Genomic DNA, 12,003 nt, shown 5'->3' with positions numbered 1-12,003 from the left:
GTTTCAAATTTCCAGCATCCGCAGTATTTTGTTTTTTTATCTAGGAGTTTCACATTTTTCTTTCCCATCTGTTTCTAGGAGAGACTCTGTCTGCTGGTCATTTTAAATCAAATAATTGTATTCATTCTCAAAACCAGGTCAGGAAAATGGATGACAGTGGTTATTATTCTGTATAACAGTGGGTACAATGTATAACAAATGTGTTAGTTAAGACATTCTCTGCTTAGTATTTCTAACAAAATGATAATTCCTATACGTAGTGAACAGAGATTCTTACCCCAGGTTTCATTTCTATTAAGCATGTCATTATAAATGGGAGCTGTGGTTTGGTATCAGCTGGTGACTTGAAACTCCAAACCCTTTAAAGATTTACTGTTTTCTTTTCATCAGGTCTTTTCCCAGCCATCCTGAATCTTGCCAGTAATGCTGTGATCTCCACCAACGCAACCTGTGGTGAAAATGGTCCTGAGATGTACTGTAAACTGGTAGAGCATGTCCCTGGGCGACCAATACGAAACCCACAGTGTCGTATTTGTGATTCAAACAGTGCAAATCGTAAAGGTAACTACCTGTCAAATGTATTTGTAATATTATGTCTGTTTGTCTATGTGCCATAATGGGTTTCAGTAGAAAGTGATGTATGAGACTTTTTATTCTGAATTGCAAATTGTTAGGAAACTCAGATACTTAGCTTGATCTAAAGTCGAAGGCTGTGAACTCTGAAGAGGAATCTGGAGGCCCCCCTCCCTGAAGTCCCATCACAGCGCTCACCCACACCCTCCGCCAGCGCAGAGTCACGCATCTCGGTGGGACCTAGCTTTAGAATAGTCCTGGGTTCACAATCTGATGGGCACGTAGCACTGTCTGTTCCACAGCAGGCGGTGGGCGGCAGGGACTTCCCAGGTTTCTGGCACTCGGAGGACTGCTGTAGGCCAGAAATCTGCTGAGTCCGAGTCAGATGACGAGCACCTGGACTCGGTCATGTCACAGTTGCTGGAGCTGCAAAGGCAAGCTCGGGAACATCAGGGAGGGATGTCTGCTGCACTCGTCATGTTACAAGGCATGATGAAGGAGTCTGTCCACCTTCAGTGAGTTGGTTGCGCCAGCATGCCAACGCACCGAGGCCACCACTGGTAGGATGGCGGCCGCCATGGAGACCTTGGTCCAGAACGTTGCTCCTGCACTGCTATGTGGGCTTAACTCCATCGCTGATGTCATAGTTGGCCTCCAACAGTGCGTGCGTGAGAGAGAGCACAATCTCACTGCAGCTATCCCTTCTCTCAAGGAGTCAGCCTTGGGCCCAGGGCACCCATAGGGAGGAGGATCAGCAGGTGTACACCCCCTGGGCCATCCATACAGGTGACTCCGCGACTGTCCGGCCCACCCGAATCCCTTTATCCTGTGACCTCAGCAGCTCCAGCTCCACAAGCCAAGGAGGGTGCAACTGCCAAACAGCAGGACCCCAAAAGCAGGCTGGGGCCCTCCAAGTCTCAGCCCTCCAAAGGACGCCTGCCAAGGTCATCACAGACAGGGCGTCACAGTCAGCAGGCTGCCTCCACCTCTGCTGTGGCAGTCCAGAGAGCAACAAGACATAGCTGCAGGGTTAGAAAAGTTAAGGAGAATTAGTTGAGAATTAATCACTTGTAGATATTGTTCACTATTGTCAGTAAATTCCCAAGAATGTCTCCCTGCCTATGGCTCCTTGTTCTGATGAGCAGTGTTCTTGTCAGTCAGATATGAAACCTTTCTCCACAAGATAAAGGCAGGTGTCTCAGTCCAGGGCCTCTTCCCTGTGCAGTGTGTAACCTTCAGAGCAAAGTAATGGCCTGGCCTCACACTCCCTGGACACGTTACTGATGCCTGCACCTCGATGGTGCTGGTCAATGCTGCCAGAAAGTCGTGGGCAGGCGCCACAGAGTTCTCTCATAATCTTGGTGTGCTCTCAGTACTTTTAAGGTGGGGCTGGCCCCCATCTCTTCAGCATCCGTGACCACTGATGTGAAGGACTCAAGTGCTGAAAGTGGACAAAGGATCAGATGCTTCTAAAGTTTCATGGCTATGTCTCTATGATAAGACTCTGATCACAGAGCGCAAGTGAGCTGCCCTCGGCCAGACAGGAGTCAGACATTCTCAGAGGCTATGTGAAGATCTATGGAGTATCCCCACTGCATGTTGTCATCATCCTCCTGCGATCGAGTGACTATTAGGGCCTCGACTGCATCTCCATGACAGGAGCATTCTCACAGAGGGTTTTCGCGCTGCCATAAGCCCGACTGGAATCAAAACGTTCATAGATGTGATGTGAGGAACTATGGGGCCACCTCAATGCACGTTGTCATCATCCTCCACAAATCTAGTAGCTATGAGGGCTTTTCTCATCTAGCCAATGCTAGGGCCTCATTCCCGTCTTTGTAGCCTCTGAGGACCTTCTCACCCTCATCACCATCGACGTCGTCCTCATTGGAGATGTGAAGCTCCTCCATCACCTCTGCAGCCAGCTCCCTCTCCCCATTACAGGTTGTAAAGGGCGCAGCAGGAAATGATGATGTGTGACGCCCTCTGTGAACTATATTGCAGGGCTCCACCAGACCGGTCCAGTTACCGGTACCTCATTTTCAGCATCCCGATGGTTTGCTCCACCAAGTTGCGAAATGCTGCATTAGTCTTATTATATCTTCGCTCTGCTGCAGTCTGAGGTCACAGCATGGGTGTCATCAGCCACCGCCTCTACGGGTAGACCTTGTCCTTGAGGAGCCATCCCTGCAGCCTCTGTGGATCCTGGAAGACTTCAGGGATCTGTGACCAACTGAGAATGTAGGAGTCGTGCACACTCCCTGGGAACCGTGCACAGACCTGCAGGATGCATCAGTGGTGGTCGCACACCAGCTGCACATTTAGCGAATGGAACTGCTTGCGGTTGACACAGTTGGCCGCTTGTTGTGACAGAGATTCTGAGCGTCATGTGAGTTGATGGCACCCTGCACCTGTGGGAAACCTGAGATCTGGACAAATCCAGTCGCTCTTGAATCCTGGCTCTCCTGGTCCCAGGCGAAATGCACAAAGTTGTGTGCCCTCGCAAAGATGGCATCCAAGACCTCATGGATACATTTGTGGGCGGAGGCTTGTGATATCCCACAGAGGTCTCCTGTGGAGCCCTGAAAGGAGTCACTGATGTAGAAATTGAGCACCACTGTCACTTTCATGGACACTGGCAGTGGACACCCTCCATATCCCCCATGGTACCAAATCCTGCAGCAGGTGGCAGATGTGACTGACCAGTCCCCTAGACATGTGCAGTCTTCGGCGACACTGTTCTTGGTTATCTGCAGGAATGAAAAGTGGCATCTATAGACCCTGGTCTAGCTAGGCTCACCGTGGCTCCTGGGCGGTGTGTGCGGGAGCCCCAAATGCCCCTTCTTCCAGAGGGTGCTGCTCCTCCCTCTGCACAGCCAGGCACCTCAGTCGCTTTCTTCTCCGTCCTCTTTGCTCTCTGTAAGCCACGAGGTATACAGCTAGTTCACCAGGCTCCATGATCCTGATGTATTCTTCCTGCGAGATGAAAGAGAGAGAGACGCGTGGGTTAGCTTGGGTGTACTAAAAACCTCTCTTGGTTAAGTCTGAAGGCCCCTTAATGCATCACAGAGAGTGCTGGCCACCACTTGGATGGCCAGAGATTAATGTGCTGCATGGCTGCCTGAAACCCCAACCACCTCCGCCCCACTCCACCTGACAGATTGGTGGCAGCTTTGCCCATTGGACTGCATGCTGTGTTCTCAGCTCAGGCACAGGCATTCTCCTAACCCGCACTGCAAGGCTGCACTGTTAGCTTGAACCATGGGGGAGACCGGTCCAAGCTGGGATAATGCCATTGCAAGGGGCTGTGAATGGCTCCACCAGTGACTGCTCCATGGCCAGCTTTAGCGAGGAGATTGTACAACTTGCCCAGTCATCCAGATGTTCTGCAGTCCACAAAAACACTCTTTACTTTGCAGTCTGTGCCTGAGGGGTGAAAAGTTCTGGAGCACTTGGTGGCACTTTGATGCCTCTGCGTTGCTTGAGTGGGCAGAGAAGCTACCGGCCCAACTCGAATTATATCGATGTGGCGGGGCCTGAACTGTCTCAGCTGCAGAGGGATGGTCACCTTATACAAGGTTTCCCTAATGTGTGGCCACTTCCCTTGCCCACTGCCCCCCCACCCTGCATGTGCTTGTGCACTACCTTCAACCAATGGGTAGCCCTTGTCCGCCCCAGCAAGTCACCGCAACTGAAGGCAGCCTTTGCGCCCCCCGCCAAGTCACCTCAATCGCAGGGCAACACTTGCCCCCACCCCCCCCACAATGCACTTCAACCTTTGAAGTCTAACAGGCATCCAGGGCAAGCACGCCACCATGTTACTGTGTACTCACAGGCTAGGAATCCTGCGACAAGTAACTCACCTCCCGACTCCCCAAAGCCTGTCTAGCATCCACAAGGCTCAAATCAGGAGTGTGATGGGATACTCCACACTTGCCTGGATGAATGCAACTTCCACAACACTCAAGTAGCTTGACACCGTCCAGGACAAAGCAGACCACTTGATTGGCACCAGACCCACAAACATTCACTCCCTCCAGTACTGATGCACTGTAGCAGCAGTGCATACTATCTACAAAATGCACTGTAGAAATTCACCGAGGCTTCTTAGACAGCACCTTCCAAACCCATGACCACTACCATCTAGTACGACAAAGGCAGCAGATAGAGGGGGAAAACCATCACCTGGAAGTTCCCCACCAAGTCACTAACCATCCTGACTTGGAAATATATCGCTGTTCCTTCACTGTCGCTGGGTGAAAATCCTGGAACTCCCTTCCTAACAGCACTGTGGGTGTTCCTACACCACACATGGACTGCAGCAGTTCAAGAAGGCAGCTCACCACCACCTTCTCAAGGGCAACTAGGGATGGGCAATAAATGCTGGCCCAGCCAGCGAAGCCCACATCCCATGAACGAATAAAAAAAGCTCATCTCTGGGTTCCCCTCAAAGTGCAGCCAGCCAAGTGCACACCTTTTATATGCTGTTGTGAAACATGTCAGTGTGCAATCATGACGTGGCAGACGATCCAGCAGGGAGGGACGATTCTGGTGGGCTGGCCTTATAATGATATGCGGATGTATTACAATGAGGTTCCTGTCCGATGGTGGGAAATGTGGCCTGCCACCAACGGGCGGAGCGGGCGATCGCAAACTGGTTTCATGACATCTCGAAACTGATTGTTGGCCTTCTCGCCATATTATCTGCTCATGCCACCGACCACGCCTGATGCCAGCGGGCACAGAAAATCCCGGCCAAAGTTTCCGTGAGACTGGTTGGCTTACAGTGTGGCAAACATCTGGGGGGGTTGTTGTGAAATCCATGGAACCTGCTTTGGTTGCATCTACCATTATTTTGGAGTGTGGTGTGTCTGACCACATTTTGCCTGTTATTTCACATGTACCACATACTTACCCTGAATATTAGAGTATAAGATAGCTATGGTAAATTGTTTTATCTTTCCTTTCTGGGATCTGCCTTGTCCGATAGTAACATCTGGGATTGTAACAAAATGTTTTTGACCTGTTGCAATGGCAAATTTTCTTTGCCGTTTTAAATACCGATTTCTTGTTGGGGTGGGGGAAGGGCTTGAGTGCTGCAATTCTTGAAGCTAATGTTGCCTGTGTTAGTTGGGGGAGAAGTTAGCCTACTCACAGACAATTATTTTCTCTGACATCCAACAGAAAACCTATAAAATGTCATGAACCAAAAACTGTTCTGGTGAATTTTGACATATTATTTCAGACGCTTGCAGTTCTTTTCCACTGTCCCAGAATTGACCGGGGAGAATTTTTCTGGTTATTATTATTGTCAAGGATGCATTCAAAATGAACACTGTTCATAGTGACCAGTGTCATGCTTCTGTTTGAAGTTTAAGGAAATGGCACCTTGTTAGATGCGCTGCGATAACTTAGGGTGGATTTTAATGTGAGGGATGCTGCGCTTGTCAATGGAACAGGCCCTGTTTTTTTCATGTCCGGACCCACTTGCATGTCCTGGGCATACTCCTGCGAGCAGGTCTCCTCCCTGACAGGGTTTTGCATCAAAGCAGGACAGGAAGTAGGAACATAGCAGTAGATTGCACTGTGAGAGCCTGATGTTCTAATTAAATTTTTTTATTCATTCACAGGATGTGGGCATTGTTGGCAAAGCCAATATTTATTACCCAGCCCTAACTGCCCTTGAGAAGGTGGTGATGAGCTACCTTCTTAAACTGCTGCATCCATGTAGCATAGGTGCTGTTAGGGAGAGAATTCCAGGATTTTGACCCAGCGATAGTTTAAAAAAAAAAATGGCCATATAGTTCCAAGTCAAGGTGGTTTGTGACTTGGAGGGGAACTTGCAGGTGGGGTTCCCATGAATCCACTCCCCATGTCCTTCTAGGTGTTAGAGGCTGTGGGGTTTGGAAGATGCTATTGAAGGAGCCTTGGTGAGTTGCTGCAGCAGACCTTGTAGATGGTACACACTGCGGCCACTGTGCATTGGTGGTGGAGGGAGTGAACGTTTAAGGTGGTTGATGGGGTGCTGATCAATCGGGTTGCTTTGTCCTGGATGGTGTCGAGGTTCTTGAGTGTTGTTTGAGCTGCACTCATCCAGGCAAGTGGAGTGCATTCCATCACACTCCTGACTTGTGGACAAGATGGTGGATAGACTTTGGGGAATTAGGAGGTGAGCTACTTGCTGCAGAATTCCCAGGCTCTGACCCACTGCTGGCACCACAGCATTCATCTTTCCAGTCAATGGTTAATGAAATGTCCCGTCTCTCCAACATGAGAGACTCTCACGTCAGCTCCCCACCACCATAAACATGGCAACCGATGCACACACATTGAGGTGGGGGTCACATGTTGAAATTTTTAAGATTGAACACCTCTCCCTTCAGCACCCCCGACCTCCTCCTGCCTGTTGTGAGGACGTTACTATGAAGGCCATAACTTCTAAGCTTGTCTTGGTGGGACCTGGAGAGCAGGAGTGGTTCTCCTGGCCAAATAAGAAAATGATTGGATCACTCCTGGCACTGGTTCCCTTGAACCTCCTCCTTGCTGAGTCTTCTCTTCTCACGATATATCCGAATGACAGTGAGGGCCTGTGTCTGCCCAATCTTTGCCTGTAGCAGATGGGCAATTGTCTATGCCAGCTTTGGGTGGGCGAAATGAAAATGAGATTTGGCCATTAATATCAGATGGCACTCTGGTAGAGGCTTCCAGGTGCTGTGCACAGGGTTTAAAACCCCCTGTAATGGGCAACTAGATGCCATTTTATATGAATATTGATATACTCTGCATTTGGAATGAGCTATGCAAACAAATGATGGAAGGGGAAAGACAGGCTGAGGAAGGATGTAGACAATTCAAAGGAACAATAAGTATTTCTCTTTCTTTGTGCTGTATCCATAGAACGACATCCAATAATGAGTGCTATAGATGGAACCAACAACTGGTGGCAGAGTCCCAGTATCCAGAATGGCAAGAAATATCACTGGGTGACGATTACCCTGGACCTCAGACAGGTGAGGGAAAATAAATTAAATAAACCTTGTCGCACATTGATATCATTTTTACTACATAACTTCTTTAAATGCACCTCCTTAATGCTGACAATTCCTAAGACAATCAATTCCTGGGACAAATGTTAATGACAATGAAGAAACCTATGTCCCATGTTTGATCAGAAAGCCAAACTGTACCTTAGGTTTATTTCAGCGATGCTATCATTGCTCGTGTTCAGATTAGAAAGAAGGAATTTGCATTTATATAGCGCCTTTTGTGTTGTCAGGACTTTCCAAAGTGCTCATCTGAAAGGCAGTGCCTCTGGCAGTGCAGCACTCCCTCGGTGCTGAACTGCAGTGCTAGCCGAGATTATGGGCTCGGGTCTCTGGAGTGAGGTCTGAACCTAACAATCTCCTGACTCTAACCGGTGAATGCTGCTACTGACATTTTACCTGAATGGCAAGATTCTGAGACCATGCTCAGAGCACTGGCGATGATGGGTTTGAAATCTTTCTGTTCCAAAGTTCTTGTAGCTTTGATATATTCATTATCATGATATGCTCTTCGGCGATGTATCAGGAATTGCCAACACTTCAATTTGTGTCCTCGTGCAACACTGGCTGATGATGTGAAGGGAGCTTATCTCTTGTACATTTAATTGTTTGATTGATGGGCCACAGGTTACAAGCACCATTTAGAATCCTCTTTAAGTTTCATCTCACCCAGGTGCAATCGAATGCCAACTCCACAGATGTTAACAAGCAAATGTAAAGGTATGTGAAGAGGGAAAAAAAACTACCTCTACAAATCCTGCAGGAAGAAAGGGGGAAGGGTCACTCGGATGAATATAAGAATAAGTAGAAACGTGTCAAAGGCATGAGAGGGGCAAAGACAAACCTACAATGATTCACGGCAGCAAAGGCTAAACAGAACAGTTTAAAAAAAAATCAAGTTGACAACAACAGGAGGGCAATTAGGAATGAGGCAATTATGCAGAAAGACTTAAAACAAAGGTGGAAAATCATAAATATTCGGAATAATGACTTCCTCCTGATATCCACAAGGGAAGGTGTGAGCAATAAATTCTCTCCAAACAGAGATAAGCTAATTAAGTGGCCAATATAAATGTGACGGAGCGGCTGAAAGGGCTCAAACTGAAGAGAAACTTGCTGCAGAAACTCGCTGCTGCCTGACACCAAGAAGAACAAGAATAGAGGACAAAAGCCAAATAATTAAGTGAGGCTAGAAGTGTTGATTTGGGAGGGGTAGTGTTGGGTTGGAAGCAACAGTGCATACCAGCTGGGGTTAAATGGGGCAGAGAGGTCAGGTAACATTAGGAAGCCTAGAGAGGCCACATCTGCTGGGAAGTAGGTCAGAATCCGCTAATGCATGCCGGGTTCTTGATGAAGGTGATGCTCAGGGAGTGATATTATGGGTTGGGCCTGGCCGAGAAGTTGAGGAGATCAGTACTTGGCTGCGACAGAGAAAGTTTTTAAAAAATCAGAGGTTAAGAATAAGCATTTTTAAAATCAAAGTGCACTTAATGTGCTGCAGCATTTCCTGATTAATACGCACCAGTCAGCAATCTTACGATATTAGTTTGCACAATGTAACGGTGCAGAGGCAAAGAACTAACTCCTTTAACAATAACAGAATTACCTGGAAAAACTCAGCAAGTCTGGCAGCATCGGCGGAGAAGAAATCAGTTAACGTTTCGAGCCTTCATGGCCCTTCGGCAGAACTGCAGCATAGTTTCAACAAGGGAGAAATATAAATTGGTTTAAGGTGGGTGGGGGGGGGGGGGGGAAGAGACACATTGAGGGTGTGGTGTGAGCAGATAATCAAAAGATGTCACAGACAAAAGGGTCAAAGAGGTGTTGAAGGTGGTGGTCTTTGTCTGAGAAAAGTGCTAATTAAGAATGGAAAACAGGATATTCAAAGTACAGCTCTAGTGGGGGTGGGGTGGAAAGACTAAAGGTTTTAGTTTTAGATTTAAAAATAATGGAAATAGGTGGGGAAAGAAGAATCTATATAAATTATTGAAAAAAAAAGGCGGGTGGGGGGAGAAAAAAAACGGGGTGGGGATGGGGGGAGGGGGAGTTTAAGATCTAAAGTTGTTGAATTCAATATTCAGCCCAGAGGGCTGTAAAGTGCCTAGTCGGAAGATGAGGTGCTGTTCCTCCAGTTTGCGTTGGGCTTCACTGGAACAATGCAGCAAGCCAAGGACAGACATGTTGGCAAGAGAACAGGGTGGAGTGTTAAAATGGCAAGTGACAGGGAGGTTTGGGTCTTTCTTGCGGACAGACCGCAGGTGTTCCGCAGAACGGTCGCCCAGTTTGCGTTTGGTCTCTCCAATGTAGAGGAGACCGCATTGGGAGCAACGAATGCAGTAGACTAAGTTAGGGGAAATGCAAGTGAAATGCTGCTTCATTTGAAAGGAGTGTTTGGGCCCTTGGATGGTGAGGAGAAAGGAAGTGAAGGGGCAGGTGTTGCATCTTCTGCGTGGGCATGGGGAGGTGCCATAAGTGGGGGTTGAGGAGTAGGGGTGATGGAGGAGTGGACCAGGGTGTCCCGGAGGGAATGATCCCTACGGAATGCCGTCAAGGGGGGTGAAGGGAAGATGTGTTTGGTGGTGGCATCATGCTGGAGTTGGCAGAAATGGCGGAGGATGATCCTTTGAATGCGGAGGCTGGTGGGGTGATAAGTGAGGACAAGGGGGACCCTATCATGTTTCTGGGAAGGAGGAGAAGGCGTGAGGGAGGATGCGCGGGATATGGGCCGGACACGGTTGAGGGCCCTGTCAACGACCGTGAATGGAAAACCTCGGTTAAGGAAGAAGGAGGACATGTCAGAGGAGCTGTTTTTGAAGGTAGCGTCATCAGAACAGATGCGACGGAGGCGAAGGAACTGAGAGAATGGGATAGAGTCTTTACAGGAAGCGGGGTGTGAGGAGCTGTAGTCGAGGTAGCTGTGGGAGTCGGTAGGCTTGTAATGGTAATTCTGTTTTTGTTTTGAATTTCCAGCATCCGCAGTAGCTTCTAGCTTTTTGTTTTTATCCTTTAACAATGGGATGGCTGATTCCTTTGCAGGCAACTGTCCGGAAACACTGGGAGATCTCTGCATTCACCAATGACTGTTTGAGATGCAGGCAGTGCTTGACAGCGCTGTTACATGAGCACTGTTTATGCAGAGTATTGTTGAATGTGCAGTTTGACGGGAGTCAGAGGCTATCAGTCTCCCACATCACCATGGCTTTTGTCGTATTAAAATTCCAACTAGATGCAAAGCCCCATCGTAAAAGTGCCATGTGAACTTTTCAAGCTTAGAATGGAACCTTTCTAATAATAGGAAAGAGCAGCCTCAGTCTCACACGCCGTTTGTCACTGAGCTTAATGTGAGGTATAACTTTCCACATCAGTCAGATCCACTAGCTGTGCCTCACATTGTACAGATACAAATCTGAGGCTGATATCACTCCAACCTTTTATCTGATTCATATTGCAGAGCCCTTTCTACTGCAGTATTGGTACCATGTGGTCTCACTGCACTCTGTTTACATTGCACACAGTCTTATTTGTTCTGTGGATATATCTCCAATGCAAAAGTGATCAGAGGCTTCATCTGTGTAAACAGAATATTAGAACTAATGTCCCCTGCGATTTTTTTTCGAGTTGTGCGGGCGATTTCTTTAAATGCGTCACCCCCTTTAAATTTTTTGTGCAGCTGGGCACCTGCACTAATTTAAAGGAGCCGACTTGTGCATAGCCTCGGTGGAGATTTTCCAGTTGCTGTGCAGCCATGCAGCTGAGAGGGAATATTGACTATAGGGTCCACTTTCAGCTATTAACTGGAAGGTAAGGGATACTGATCTTTAGAGTTGGGGTGGATGATCAACTTTCCATGACCCAGCTTTCATTACCAATACCTTCTTCAGAGAGGACGCAGAAAAGATTTACTTGAACTGTTCCAGGGATGAGGACCTTTGAGTTACTTGGATAGATTGGTGAAGCTGGCCTCCTTAAAGAAGGTTGAGAATAGATTTGACCGAGCTGCTCAAAACCATAAGGGGGCTAGACAGAGTAGATAAGGAAAAACGGTTCCCATTGGTGGAAGGGGCAAGAACTGGAGTAAACAGATTTACGATAATTGGCATGGGAAACCACGACAATGTGAGGGAAACTCTTCTTACACAGTGAGTGGTTATGATCTGGAATGAGAAGGGGATAGAGACAATCAAGGCTGTCAAAAGGGAATTGGATAAGCACCTGAAGAGAGAAAAATTGCAGGGTTACAGGGAAAGGGCGAGGGAGTGGGAGTAGCTAAATTGTGCTTGCAGACAGCTGGCACAGACTCGATAGGCCAAATGGCCTCCTTCGGTGCTGTAAATGTTCTATTATCCTATGATTCCATTCTATATGGTCAGATCATTACAGTGTAGCA

The 12,003-nt window shown here is 47.9% G+C and overlaps 1 protein-coding gene across 1 annotated transcript in view; it reads left to right on the top strand.

The window, feature by feature from the left end:
- The window catches only part of lama1 (laminin, alpha 1), a 327,154-nt gene that overhangs the window by 38,398 nt on the left and 276,753 nt on the right, over positions 1-12,003 (top strand). The window contains exons 2-3 of the mRNA XM_078541251.1: positions 391-561; positions 7,471-7,583. Of these exons, the coding sequence (XP_078397377.1) occupies positions 391-561; positions 7,471-7,583 (284 nt within the window). The remainder of the gene's footprint in view (positions 1-390; positions 562-7,470; positions 7,584-12,003) is intronic.

This window comes from Cetorhinus maximus, chromosome 4, assembly GCF_964194155.1.
Source record: "Cetorhinus maximus chromosome 4, sCetMax3.hap1.1, whole genome shotgun sequence".
In the NCBI taxonomy this organism is placed as follows: Eukaryota; Metazoa; Chordata; class Chondrichthyes; order Lamniformes; family Cetorhinidae; genus Cetorhinus; species Cetorhinus maximus.
Note: the sequence above shows the minus strand (reverse complement) of the source record. Positions and strands in the feature narration are given on the sequence as shown.